This window comes from Myxine glutinosa, chromosome 5 (genome assembly GCF_964187855.1).
Source record: "Myxine glutinosa chromosome 5, kmMyxGlut1.1, whole genome shotgun sequence".
Taxonomy (NCBI): Eukaryota; Metazoa; Chordata; class Myxini; order Myxiniformes; family Myxinidae; genus Myxine; species Myxine glutinosa.
The window spans coordinates 51215859-51231081 of record NC_136265.1 but is presented as its reverse complement, the minus strand read 5'-3'; the positions used below and the strand labels follow the sequence as shown (position 1 = coordinate 51231081).

Here is a 15223-nt window from a genome sequence, read left to right as displayed (position 1 = left end):
GTCAGCTTCAGGGTCAAATGTCGAGGCAGGTGCGAGAGAGGAAACTGTAACAATATGTATACCCACAGACAAAATATACAAGCTTAGCATGTTATACCACAGGACTATTTAAGTTGTATGTTTTGCAGCATGCAAAGCATAAGAACACGAAATGTCTATCTGATGTAATTCTTCTTCTGAATGTATCTGTCAGTGAAGGTAAACGCCTCTCCTTCCTTCGGTAGGAGCCTGTGGGGAAGCATCATTGGCTGATGTCGCTGCTGTGCCGCTGACGCAGTGCCCCCTGTAGGTTGAAATGTAATTGTTCAGGGTGCCGGCGATAGCTCGCCTCCTATTCACATGTAACAACATAATCGGGAATATTTATGAAGAAATCTTCGGTTTGTGGCGAATCTGCGACTTGGAATTGTGGAGTTAAAGGAGTTTGAGAGATCGTTTGAAGGGTGCGGAGGATCTTCACTCGGACATTGTTGTTCGACTGTGCTGGACTGTACTGTACTACACTGTAGGCCTACTACACCGTATGAGATGAACCGAGATCTCTCCGGCAAGAAACACAAGGTGAACCCTCCGGGATGCACGAGGGTCTCCGATGGGAGGGACCTGCTAGTTCCGGGAGGATCTCCCGGGGATAAGGAGTTCGGACCCGGTACGTGACGTTCTTGGGTCCGTGCTGTGCACTATGTATGTTAATAGTTATGAGGGAATCACACCATGTACGGAGCGCCAGAGATTGAAGGTGAAGAGATTTAACGTTCGTTTTTTCGATTTCGATTCCTCAGAGCAGATTCGTTAATGGATGATTTTGAGAAGTTCGATCGTTTCCAAATCACACTCCATGTACCTGTCAGTGTCTTCCCGTTCCCTCATCTTGTATATCTTGAGAAAGAAACATTTTCGTTTCTTTGGTTAAAATACGTCATTCTATTGATCATTATTTGTGTTGGTTCTGCGAATGCCAACAAGGATCCCATTTGTCACGTTTCCTAATGACATCATTACGTTACAGCTGTTACGTGACGCTGTTTCACGTTAGTTTTGCCGAAAATGCCGAACTTCACCCCCAGAATGGTCCAAAGAGAACATCTCATACATATACTCCATACCATGCAGCGATGCTCACAAACAGCGGGTTTTGCAGACGACGACCATACACCGCTTCCATGAATTCCATGAAAATCGTCACCCACGTGTAAAAAATTAAATCCATTAATTTATACTCCTTGTGCTGATTTTATTGTGCCATATATCTCGTAGGTTTTGGTTATAAACAAAAAGAAACGCTAACTTTTAATTTCGTTTTGTATCAAGGGATGAACTTTTCCGTTCGACACCGGAAGTAAACAAGAGACGAGTGCGCTTTTTGAATTTGAGAGTGATGCAATATCTGTCGCCATCCATAGTTATAACGTAAGTATATGGACACAAAGTTATGTATGTCATTATTGATAACTAGCCGAAACCCATGGAACATCCACGGAAGGGAGGATGTGGTGTATGGATAGAGTGTACTAGAGTCCCTGTATAAAGAGAGTTGCGCCATGCGCTGACCCGAGATTTCTGGTCACGTGATTTCGTGGCGCCATTTTGTGTCCAACTTCACCGTGCGTGAACGTCAGCTTGGTACGGGAATGTTGTTTATTGCCAAACAAAATGACTGGTTGTTCTGCTTTTGGTTGTTCAAACCAATCTGGGAAATATAAGATGTATAGATTTCCAAGTGATAAAGTCAGAAGACAAATTTGGGAAGCGAAAGTCAGACGAAAGAGCTGGAAAGCGATCGACTCCTCGAGACTCTGCCAGGTAGGCCCACGCCGCTTGATGATCGATGTTCAAAAGCAATTCTATCTGCTCGGTTTTTTTTTGGTTGTCTGTCCGTTGAAAACCCTTTTAAAGGGAAGTGATTTGTGTTTGTTTATAATCTTCAAGGAGCTGACCAAAAATGCATTTCCGTGGGAAGAACCCTGCTCAATTTTTTTCGGGTAGTCCTAGCGGACCGCATATTGTCATTGATTGATGAAATGTCCCGGTACAGTGACATTGCCTGGTCTGCGGTTGGGTAGTCTGCTGGCAATGTCACTGTACTTTTTCAGAGGGAATTAATTTTGATTTTATAGGGGTGGGAAACCCATGGTCCGTTTTGTTTTCAGTTGTCTGTCCATCCATTCCAAACTTATTCCGAGGCAAGTTATTTTTTTGGTTTAAAATCTTTAGCCTAATCGGCAATCATAAAAGCAATTTTAGGGGGGGGCCTGCTCAATTTTTTTGCGGGTTGTGCAGCCATCCATACGTCCAAAATTTGACTAGTTATTGTTTGCTTTGTACAGTGCTCATGCGTCTTGTGGCATATTAGCTCAAATATTTCCCACCCCAGGATTTATGGCCAAATTGTAGTGATGGAAGATTTTGCACATTGGACAATCCCTATATATTTAACCTGGTGACAGCTATCGTTCCCAAAACATACAATATTTCTAGGTGATTAATGCAGTAAAACAGGTGTATTTGTATACCCACATTTAAAACTGGCTCAACTTTCAAAAGCTGTTATCCCTGTTTGATATCAATATACATTTTGGTCGATAGAGCTAGCGATTTGTCTGGCCATCTTCCGGAAGATTGTCCATGTGATTTTCTGTTGTGGAAGTACTAGTACATGACAGCTCATTAAAATTAAACTGTGTTGTGTTAGAATAAAAATTTCAATAAATAAATACATCAAGGACACTCATTGTATGATTGCAGGAACATTTCGATGTGAATCAGTTTGAGAGGGGGCGAGCTGATGACAAAAAGAGGTTGAAGTGCTCTGCAGTTCCAACAATATTTAGCTACCGGAAACCCGTGAAGCTGCGCAACTCCCCCAAGAAGCGTGGACCGTCCAGAACTGAGAGACTACATCTACCAAACTTGTCCGACCACACCTACTCCACTCATGAACGTATTGACTCCTCAAATGAATCTCAATGTAAGAATTGTTTTATTTATTACAAAATCATGGCAGGACATGTTCAATCAATGACATATTATTATTTTAATATTTAACCTGGTGACAGCTATCGTTCCCAAAACATACAATATTTCTCGGTGATTAATGCAGTAAAACAGGTGTATTTGTGTACCCACATTTAAAACTGGCTCAACTTTCAAAAGCTGTTATCCCTGTTTGATATCAATATACATGTGGTCGATAGAGCTAGCGATTTGTCTGGCCATCTTCCGGAAGATTGTCCATGTGATTTTCTGTTGTAGAAGTACTAGTACATGACAGCTCATTAAAATTAAACTGTGTTGTGTTAGAATAAAAATTTCAATAAATAAATACATCAAGGACACTCATTGTATGATTGCAGGAACATTTCGATGTGAATCAGTTTGAGAGGGGGCGAGCTGATGACAAAAATATTATGAATGGGGGATTGGGGATTGGGGATTGGGGATGTTACAGACGCGGTTTTAGATGTTAGTTTACCGAGCGGTTTGGTATTACCGCGTCCGCACAGTTACTCCCCGATTAGAACCTTATCCCGCCCGATTCCACTCGACGTTGACCAAGTCGCGCTATGCTAAATCAATGAAGGAAAGGACACAACGGCTGGGATAAATGCAACGACACAAGGGGTACAGTTCTCAAGACCTCTGGAGGAGGATATAATATTGGTGATGCAGAACGGGTAGATTACACGGTAAGAGGTAAAGCACAGAAAAGATGGGCACTTAGACACAGTCTTATCTTATCCCCGACAGACCACAGACAAACGGGACAAGACTGACTTACACGGGGATTGATGGCAAGGAAGGGCAGGCAGTCGATAGCTCAAGGTGCACCTTGGCTCAGGGGCAGAATCAAACGCGGTCCAGTCCAGAGATGCGGGGAGGTATTCAGCGCTTGGAGGTGGCGTCTTCTCTCTCCAAGCTGGGGGCGCATCTGACGTCACCTCCCCCTTCCTGCGCATGCCCAGCGGGGAGTGACACGCCCTCGGCTCGTTGTCTCCGCCCCAGATGGAATCGGTCCGCCGCTTCCATTGGGTGCGGGGGGTTACCGGGCTCCACCCTTGACGAGGAGCTGACAGCGAGCCCCTGCGTGGTAACCCCGTCGGAGCACATGTTCAATGGCGGCTAACCAAGCCGGAGTGAGGACGCACACTCCCCGCGCCGCCGCCGCTGTTGTTGTAGTTGTTGTTGTACCATGAGGAAGAGCTGCGGGGAGGTATTGGGAGGTCCTAAACTTTCTAACGGTGCCATACAATCACATTCTGGTGCAACGAAGAGTCAGAATTAATGGAAACGAGTCCTTAACTGACATAGACTAAGAATAACTAGCAAGATGTCCTATAGTTGTCTACGTGAGATGCGGTGAACCTGGGTGCGACATTTAATGGGGGGGAAAAAGGGGGAGGTCGGGTCTACAGAGTGGTGTTTACAGAAAATGGGACTAGGGAATGGGGGATTGGGGATAGTTGGGAAGTATTGGGGAAATAGGGGAATATTTACAAGCGGATATGGATGGAGGCCAATCTCATATCCGCAACATTGCACCCTTCTCTACCTCGGGGCGTCCCGACCCGATAAATTTTTACTTACTTTAGTGGGGCACTCAGATGTAGTTCCCTCTACTATTAACTCAACCCTGAGTGTGACAGTTTTACAGATGTTCACGAATGAGTAAATATGTCCCCCTGCGACGTTGCACCCTTCTCCTCACAGAAACACACCCACAGGATAACCGAATCGCGGAAAGAATCCTCAAACTAAACATACAGCCGGTAGGGAGCATCATTTATACAAGACTACACTGATATTTACACTACGATCCAGGACCTGTTTTTGGAGGAACACATGCAGATGTTATGCATAGAGAGAGCATGCATGCCAGCATCGATACACCAACCCACGAGTGCCCTGTGGCCTTACGGCCTTTAATAATGTGCAGAGCACCCCATCCAAGCACCAAAAGCACCACCCCATCATGTACAGTCAGCACCATCCGGTGCACCAATAAAGTGTTCAATAATCACCGGTGGTGTCGCAGCCGGCCGATGTTCTGCCGCTGGTCTTGCCTTGGAGCCCACTTGGTGTTCTGGCTTCCTTCAAAAATAAAGAAAGGCGCCAACCGCGTCCATTTCTAAATTGTGGCCGTCAGGGGGGCCAACTAAAAGTGGTTCACCTGTATGGCATAGGTGCCACGTTGACCCATAGGTCCATCAACGGGTGGTGCTTGCCCGCAAGAGAACTGCGGTCCATGGTGGGCGGCCACAAAAATTGCGGTCCATATGGTGTATCGATCCAGGCAGCAAGCAGCGAAAGTACAGGCCCACAACTGCAGAGCCAGCACCTCTCTCTCCTCTCTCTCTGCCCCAAAGCCAGATCCTCGGAGGTGGGAGACAAAAGAAGAAGACAAGTGAGTAAGGTGGTAAGGGCGCAAAAGTGCACGCAATACAAGGTGATGCACACTGGGGGCACATGGGAACCAGGTGAGACAGGTACGTTCCTACCGTACGCCCCCCCCCCCCCACTAGGTAACCTACATTGCCCCTCCCTTACCCCTTACTGTATCCACACAACACAACACTACCCATAAACATCTACTTTACATATCAACAAACGTCCCTACTGTCTTCCCCGTTCCTCCCATAAACCAAATTCGTCTTCTCTCCCTCCTAACCAATCCAATTTTGCCATTTCCAACTCTCATCAAAATTTGCCATCTTCAACTCAACATCAAAATTTGCCATCACCAATTCATCATCAGTCCCTCCTAAGGAGGGAGAGATGGAATCACCCCAATGTCTCATCCACGTCGTGATGCGTCTCACAAATCCAACAGCAATTCTCATTTCCTGCAACACAAAACAAAGAAACACAGGTGTGGAGTCATCATCATCACCTCAGGTAAGTGGCTGCGTATGGTGCGACAGGTTCATCAATCCTAACTATTTCCTAAATGACTTTAACAACTTTACATTACCCGGGGTCTTTCCCTGCCAATCCATTGGCCAACTTACACTATGGGTTCTAAAAACCAATTCCCATTGACCAAACTGTGGTGCTTTTCAATTTGGGGTCTCACTCCCCCGATTCAACACTCGGTGCTCTCGCACAATTTCTGGGCTGTGACGTGTAGCTCTCCCAGCAGGTCTACCCACTTGCACACCTCCACCACTGTAGTTGCCACCCGAGCTTACCTGCTCCTCACCCTAACCTAACTAACTGGGGAAGGCCCTCTCGCACTCTCACCCCCTCAGTGCCCTCACTGGCACGGGCTGCCCGATCCACACCCGGGATCCTCAGGCACCCACTGACACTAACGGCTCCCAGAGCCCACCTGCGGCCTCACCTGGCCGACATCCTCACAGTGGTGGAGTGCCCAAACCAACTACACACACTAACAGGCTACACGCCCAGCCATTTCCACAACACTAATGCACCCATCCACAATACCATTCTGCAACCGCACCACAAATGCCAATATCCAACCACAATTTACCTATACCCTCTACCTAACACTTACACTACCCGCCCCGGGTACTCGTGAAAGGGGTCCACTCTTCCCCCATCCATACCTTCGCACCATGCACACCACTCCGTACCACTTACTCCATGTATTCCACACACCTGTACTTGCACACCTGTGCTCTCATACTTGGTGCCGCCTGCACCCTTCTCTCCCCAAAGCGCATTCGCGCTGATCCACAACACTCACTGCTCCACACACCCGTCCAGTTCTCACACAGCATCATCTCATCTAACTACTCCCCTCTGAAACTTGCGCTTCCCAGTCGTCCCTTTAAACTATTGTGCTCCCACGTCATTATCATCCACTCTAATCTACCTGCATCCCCACTACAGGTATCCTTGTCACTAACTAATCTTAACGTCACCTAAGGTCATCTTCGCTAGATCCCTATCAATATCCTAACCCACCCGGGCTAGTTTTCACTGCCATACACCCCATAATCTATTGCGCATTTGCCCCACTTTTGTGAGGGATGACAGAGTTGCCATCCCACCACATCGGGCATCTCCCACTACCAATTTTGCACATCAAATTTCAACAAATCAAAAATTTGCCAATCACTACTCATCATCTGCCAATCATTACTGCCAATCCTTTGCCAATCATCAAATTTTGTTTTTTTCTAATTTTGGGTCCAAAACACTAACCTCATCACACAGTCTACTCACTAATGCCTCTTGGTGCGCCAATTCCTGTCCAAAGCCCGGCTTCGTAAAGCCGAGCAATGAATGCGGGTTGTTTGGTGCCAGCGGCTGGATACGTCCCGCATTCGGTGCAGGGAAGGAGGTTTACCCGGGCCGAGATCCCACGCACCATCTCGGCACGGAGCCATCCCATGGCCCGATCTCGACCTGCCGGAATGCCTCAACAAAAAGTGGTCGCCATGACGACCCTTCCTATCGGGCTGCCCGCGCCGCCTAGTGGAGCATGGACGCGGCCGTTCCAAGCGAGGCACAGCGTGGATCGCGTACGGCGGTTCTTTCGAAACTGCCGTGGTTCGGATCCCCGCTGGTCCTCGCGGCACGCGAAGCTGCCCGACGCGCACCGAGGGCCCGATTCGGCTATAAGTCGTTCTAAACTCTACCCCGGTTACCGTCGATGCTTCACTTGCATGGTTACAAGCATACGCTACCCCTTTCTTGCTCATACCTCCAGCTGTTCCCATGCTCCTCGTACCTTTCCTTACACACCTCGGTACACTCATTCCGCTCACCGACTTGGTCACACACCTGACCACCGAACACCTTGGCACACATTCGTCGCTCGCACACCTCACCAACACACCTCTTCGCGCCCCTTCCTCGGTCACCTCCTCTGTGACAATCACAGGTGTGCTCTCACTCGCACACCCAACCACGTGCCTCACTACCAATTCCAGCGTGCATTCCCACTCACGCTCTACCATTCCAGGTGTGCATCCTTCCATTCCAGGTGTACATCCTCGCTCACCTGTCACATCTAACTCACGCTCCGTGCCACTCTCACTACTCTCACCACCCCTCTTGACAACGCACTCACCCTTACTCTCGACAGCGCACTCTTTCCTCATGCACCTGTCCGTTACACACCTCTCTCGCGCACACTCTTGCGCACACTCTCCCGTCACACCCTCTGTAACACTCACCACAGGCGTGCATTCTTCCTTACTTTTGACAGCGCACTCTTTCCTCATGCACCCGTCCGTTACACACCTTTCTCGCGCACACTCTTGCGCACATTCTCCCGTCACACCCTCTGTAACACTCACCACAGGCGTGCATTCTTCCTTGCCTTTGACAGCGCACTCTTTCCCCATGCACCTGTCCGTCACACACCTTTCTCGCGCACACTCTCCCGTTACTTCCTCCGTAACACTTACCACACCGCGCTTCCATGTGCTCCCTCGCACACGCGCTACGACCGACTCACTCTCGACAGCACCCTCACTCCTTGGCACGCACTTTTTCCTCACACACCCCAGAGTCGGACTTTCTCGCACACCTCCTTTTTCGCACACCAGACCTGTCGCACACTTCACCAACGGCCTCTCACGAACACCCGGGTCCATCTCGACCCCCAAGCTTCTTAAATCACCTGGCGCATCATACGCACGACCATATTGGTCACCACTTACACCGGGTCCTCTTCCTCTTCGCTTCTCCTCCATCACCTGCGAATCCCTCATCCGGTTAATGAGCACATCATCACGATCCGAACACAGACTTTGGACCAATTCTTTTACTTCCTCCTTTATCTCTTTCTTATCCTCTCTCCGTCGCTTCTTAATTTCGCTCACCCCTTCTTCCACTTCTTCTAATTTCTGCTTCACCTCCTTCATCTCCTCGTGCGCCCCTTTAAGTTCTTCCTCTAACTCCACTTTATTTTTTTCTATGTGCTCCCGCACCTCCCGCTCTTTAACCTCCATCACCTCTACCACCTTGTCCATTTTCCTCGTCAGGTCCTCATGTACCGTCTGACACTCTTTTTTAATTACCCCTACGTCCTTTTTCATCTCCTTCTGTGTCGATTTTAAACCCTCTATTACCGCTGTGTTCTTCTTTACCTGGTCCCCCAACTCCTTTTGTCCCACTGTCAGTTGTTCTACTCCCAGCGTCAACTCCTCTATACCACCTTGCAATTTTACAGTCCCCTTTCTCACCTCCTTCTCCATGCGCTCCTTACAGTGCCTCACCTCCTCGCGCACTCCTCCGACCTCCTCACTCACACCTCTTCTGATCTCTTCTCCCATCACTTGCATCTCCTGCCCAGATGCCACCCTCATCTGCTCCATTTCCTCCCTGTGAGCATCCAATTTAGTTTCTACCCCCATTCTGACCCCCTCTATCTGCTGCCCCATTTGTTTAACTTCCCTTTCCGCTTGGTCCCTCATGTCCCTCAATTTGCCTTCCATACTGTTTTCTAACCCCTCTAACCGCTTTTGCATCCCTTCCATTTGATTCTCTTGAGCGGCCATTCTGTTTTCTACCCCCATTAACCCCTCCTGTATTTCCCCTAATCTATTGTCTAATCCCTCTATTCTACTCCCTAACCCTCCGATCTGGGCCCCCATGTCCTCCCTCAATTTCTCGCTATTGGACCCCATGTCCTCCCTCAATTTCTCGCTATTGGACCCCATCCTTTGTTCTAACCGTTGGCTATTGGCCCCCATACTGTTTTTCAAACCTCCAATTTGGTCTCCCATTTGTCCCATAAGGGCCCCCATCATTCTGTTTTCCATTTCTTCATTATTCTTGTCCATAAGGGCCTTCATTTGCATAAAAAAAAGGTTCAAATCCACCGGTGGCGCTACTACGGTCGCGGGCGCGGTCGCCGTGGCCATGTGCGAGGCGCCATTTTGCGCGCCCGTAACCTCGTGCGCGACGACGCTATTTTGCAAACCTGCCACCCTCACTGCTTCGCTCTCCTCTTGTCCCTCAATTCGTCCCTCATTTTGGTCCTGGATCGAACCTGCCTCACTCTCCTCTACCGGAACCCAGCCGTCTTGATCTGCCATAGCGCGACTTTCAAAATTCGGGTTTTTATTTTTGTAAAACACAATCAAATTTCGCCGTTAATAATTTCGAGCGCGTGAAGCGCGCTTCGGGTCCGATCCCACTCCTGACACCAATTGTTACAGACGCGGTTTTAGATGTTAGTTTACCGAGCGGTTTGGTATTACCGCGTCCGCACAGTTACTCCCCGATTAGAACCCTATCCCGCCCGATTCCACTCGACGTTGACCAAGTCGCGCTATGCTAAATCAATGAAGGAAAGGACACAACGGTTGGGATAAATGCAACGACACAAGGGGTACAGTTCTCAAGACCTCCGGAGGAGGATATAATATTGGTGATGCAGAACGGGTAGATTACACGGTAAGAGGTAAAGCACAGAAAAGATGGGCACTTAGACACAGTCTTATCTTATCCGCGACAGACCACAGACAAACGGGACAAGACTGACTTACACAGGGATTGATGGCAAGGAAGGGCAGGCAGTCGATAGCTCAAGGTGCACCTTGGCTCAGGGGCAGAATCAAACGCGGTCCGGTCCAGAGATGCGGGGAGGTATTCAGCGCTTGGAGGTGGCGTCTTCTCTCTCCAAGCTGGGGGCGCATCTGACGTCACCTCCCCCTTCCTGCGCATGCCCAGCGGGGAGTGACACGCCCTCGGCTCGTTGTCTCCGCCCCAGATGGAATCGGTCCGCCGCTTCCATTGGGTGCGGGGGGTTACCGGGCTCCGCCCTTGACGAGGAGCTGACAGCGAGCCCCTGCGTGGTAACCCCGTCGGAGCACATGTTCAATGGCGGCTAACCAAGCCGGAGTGAGGACGCACACTCCCCGCGCCGCAGCCGCTGTTGTTGTAGTTGTTGTTGTACCATGAGGAAGAGCTGCGGGGAGGTATTGGGAGGTCCTAAACTTTCTAACGGTGCCATACAATCACATTCTGGTGCAACGAAGAGTCAGAATTAATGGAAACGAGTCCTTAACTGACATAGACTAAGAATAACTAGCAAGATGTCCTATAGTTGTCTACGTGAGATGCGGTGAACCTGGGTGCGACATTTAATGGGGGGGAAAAAGGGGGAGGTCGGGTCTACAGAGTGGTGTTTACAGAAAATGGGACTAGGGAATGGGGGATTGGGGATAGTTGGGAAGTATTGGGGAAATAGGGGAATATTTACAAGCGGATATGGATGGAGGCCAATCTCATATCCGCAACAATATTTAACCTGGTGACAGCTATCGTTCCCAAAACATACAATATTTCTAGGTGATTAATGCAGTAAAACAGGTGTATTTGTGTACCCACATTTAAAACTGGCTCAACTTTCAAAAGCTGTTATCCCTGTTTGATATCAATATACATGTGGTCGATAGAGCTAGCGATTTGTCTGGCCATCTTCCGGAAGATTGTCCATGTGATTTTCTGTTGTGGAAGTACTAGTACATGACAGCTCATTAAAATTAAACTGTGTTGTGTTAGAATAAAAATTTCAATAAATAAATACATCAAGGACACTCATTGTATGATTGCAGGAACATTTCGATGTGAATCAGTTTGAGAGGGGGCGAGCTGATGACAAAAAGAGGTTGAAGTGCTCTGCAGTTCCAACAATATTTAGCTACCGGAAACCCGTGAAGCTGCGCAACTCCCCCAAGAAGCGTGGACCGTCCAGAACTGAGAGACTACATCTACCAAACTTGTCCGACCACACCTACTCCACTCATGAACGTATTGACTCCTCAAATGAATCTCAATGTAAGAATTGTTTTATTTATTACAAAATCATGGCAGGACATGTTCAATCAATGACATATTTTAAACGATTACAAAATGACAGGCATGTGCTTGTCTATATTTGTATAGCTCTTTGAACTATAATTGTACGTTCAGATTATGATGACTATCTTCCTGTTGCCATTTTCTTTTTACATTATTCTAAATATTTTGCAAAATTAAATTGTAAAAAAATTGTGTTATATTTAACGTTAAGTATAAAATTATCTTTCCCGATTACAACATTTATCTACAGAATACTGAGCAATTGTACATACCAATTTTCCAGTTGGCCATTAATTGTATATGTGCTCTTTTGTAGCTGAGAGTGAACCTATGGACACTGATACACAAGAGGGCCAAGATACTAGTGATTCTATTGAAGAACGGCTGCTGAGATTGGAGGAGAAAAATAAAAAACTGAACGATCAATTGAGGAAGACAAAAAGAACAGCAAGATCAATATGCAAAGCAAAGTTGAAACAGGAAGCTCGAATATCAAAATTATTCGCACGGGATCAACTGGAGGCACTCTCTAGAGGATCAATGCGAGGGAAGGAATGGAGCTCCGTGACAATCAAGAAGGCCCTTCAGTTGCGATTCTCCTGTGGTGCATCTGGGTACAGCATGCTGATAAAGCAGCACTATCCTTTGCCTGCTAACCGGACTCTACAACGAAGAATGAGTCATGTGCCTTTCCAGCCCGGGGTTCTCGTGCAAGTCTTCGATTATCTCAAATTGAAAGTGGAAGGCCTCCGGCCAGAAGAAAGACTGTGCGCTCTCACTCTCGATGAAATGAGTCTCATTCCAAGCATTGACTTCGATGCCAGTTCTGGGTCCCTGATAGGAAATGTCACATTACCAGGACATAGTGGAACGGCAACCCATGCCCTTGTGTTCATGCTTGCAGGTATCACAACCCGATGGAAACAAACTGTTGCTTACCATTTCACAGCTAATTCTACAGACGGATCTGTGATGAAAGACATTGTGGACGACATCATTCAACGTGCGACAGCTATCAAATTGCATGTGGTGTCTGTGACCACCGACATGGGTAGTGTGAATCGCGCTATGTGGAAAAAGTTCGGCATTGTGTGTGGGAAATATTCTCGCACTGTCAACAAGATCCCACATCCCCAAGATACAAGCAAGTTCCTCTACTTCCTAGCTGATGTGCCACATCTCTTGAAAAACATTAAATCTGCCCTCATCAATGGACAGTCATTTGTCTTACCTGTGGAAACAGTACAAGAGAACACTTTGTCATCTTCTAAAGCAGGTGTTGAGCCTATTCGCGACCTTGCTGAATTCCAGAATGATCAAGATCTGAAACTGGCGCCAAAGCTTAAGATGTCACACCTAACCCCAACACACTTCGACAAAATGAAAGAGTGCAATGCCCCACATGTCATCAGCCATGATGTGAGCAGCGCGATAAGGTATCTGGTCGATAATGAAGGGAGAAGTCAAGACAATGTGACAACTGCGTGGCTGATAGAGACTCTGCATCACTGGTTTGAGATCATGTCCAGTCGAAATCCAGTTATGGCCCTCAGCAAGCTGAACATAGCAAAATATGAAGAAGCCATCACATTCCTGCATTCCACCATCAAGCTATTCCAGACCATCAAGATCGGTGTCAGAGGCAATTGGAAGCCAATTCAAACTGGGCTGATTCTATCCACATCATCCGTGATAGACATAGCTTCTGATCTTCTGGACGCTGGCCACAAATTCTTGCTTACATCGCGACTTGCACAGGACTGCCTGGAAAATCTCTTCTCGGTTGTTCGAATTCGAAAACCAGTGCCAACGCCATTAGAGTTCAAGTACGCCCTGAAAACCATCAGTTGCGCCCAGTTTCTGAAAGTCGCTCGATCAGGCAGCTACGAAGCCGATGACTCGGCATTCTTGGCTGAATTTCTGAACCAACCAATAGCAATTACAATGGAGATGAAAGATATGCCAAACATCAATCTTTCCCATGCACAGAACATGACAGAGCTATCATCTGCTGAACTTGCTAGCCTTTATCACCTGGCTGGTTACTGTCTGCACAGTATTGAAAAGAGTCAGAAACACTGTGCTGTGTGCTTCACGGAAGCAGTTAAAGGAGCCGGAGAACATGACCACCAGTCATCCAAGCTCACACTGTTGAAAGAGTTTCGAGAAGGCGCCCTGGTCCAGGTCTCGAACAAAGTGTTTGACATGATACTGTGTGCAGAGTTTTTGTTTCGCCAAGTTGAAGCGTCTTTGATCACAGGTACCAACATCAAGAAGGAAATACTGACAAGGGTAGAACTGCGCACAAAGGACGTCGACCTGCCCGACTGCCACGGCCTGAAGCAGAAGATACTAGCAAAGTATATCAATGTACGACTTCGCATCTACTGCCAGAAAATGAACGATGAAAGTAAAAAGAAATATGCAAGAACAAGGACTGGCGGTGAATTGGGCAGCAAGAGCATGGGAATGAGGAAACTGGTAGATAATTTAAAGTAAACCCTGTTCATGCAGTTCCAGTCTGACAATATTGTGACACTTGTGCCATTGACAGTACTTCTGATTGAGCTGATCGCATGCTGGTTTACTCTTCACTGCTATGACAAGATTGCACGCAAGATCCCATGTTACCACATCACTTGCAGCAATTAATGTGAATCTGAATTAACTTAAGTATATTTAGGGTTCTCTAAAGCCTTCGATCATATTCAACGAGACATGTTGTGGAACAAACTTCAAATCTTGGCCGACATGGCAATATTATGAAATTTCTCATTTCTGTGTATGATAATGTAAAATGCTGTGTAAGAATTAATGGTTTTTTAACAGACTGGTTTCCGATAGATGTTGAGTCAAACAAGGCTGGAATTTAAGTCCGCTCTTATTCTCTATGTATATTTGTTATATAGTGGGAAATAGACTGGTTTGTCGCCTGTGTGAACTTCCTTGTGTTGGGCATTCGAGTGGGGGAAATGGTGTCGTGTGCAGTCAGGCGCAGAGAGCGCTTGTGAGTTGACAGAGGACATTGAGCTCAAGTTGTGTGATGTTGGTCATGTGACCAGAGTGGCAACCTGTAATTGGTTGAGGCTGCAATATAGGTGCAAGAGATAGGAAATACTGTCTTTTCTACACGTGTTGTCGAGGAAAGCAGGCTGTGTGTGTGGTGTGAAAGAAGTGAAATGGTCATGTGAACTCCCGGGGTCTCTTCTCTTCGTACGGGGTCTCTTCTCATCCACGTGGCTGTCGTGAGGTCTCTTGCACTCATCGCAGAAGACAGATGAGGTCTCTTCTCGCCGTATCGTGAGCAGTCTCTCCGTCTGTAGTCATATTCAAGTCTTCACTTGTCGGAGTAGTGATGAGTTTCACTTGTGAGGAGTGAACGGAGTAGTGATGAGTCTCACTTGTGAGGAATGAACGGAGCAGTGATGAGTCACTTGTGAGG

The 15223-nt window shown here is 47.4% G+C and overlaps 1 protein-coding gene across 5 annotated transcripts in view; it reads left to right on the top strand.

The window, feature by feature from the left end:
* Positions 1-454: 454 nt before the first annotated feature.
* Positions 455-15223, top strand: part of LOC137427546 (uncharacterized) — a 35302-nt gene continuing 20533 nt past the window's right edge. For 2 of the 5 annotated variants that reach the window (XM_078778022.1, XM_078778020.1), the window contains exon 1: positions 11297-11757. In XM_078778022.1, coding sequence (XP_078634148.1) covers positions 11725-11757 — 33 coding nt within the window. In that variant the 5' untranslated portion in view covers positions 11297-11724. Of the gene's footprint in view, positions 740-1332; positions 1411-2745; positions 2969-11296; positions 11758-12097; positions 12264-15223 lie in introns of those variants that run through there. The other 3 variants (XM_068117125.2, XM_078778021.1, XR_013623479.1) reach the window with 3 other exon arrangements.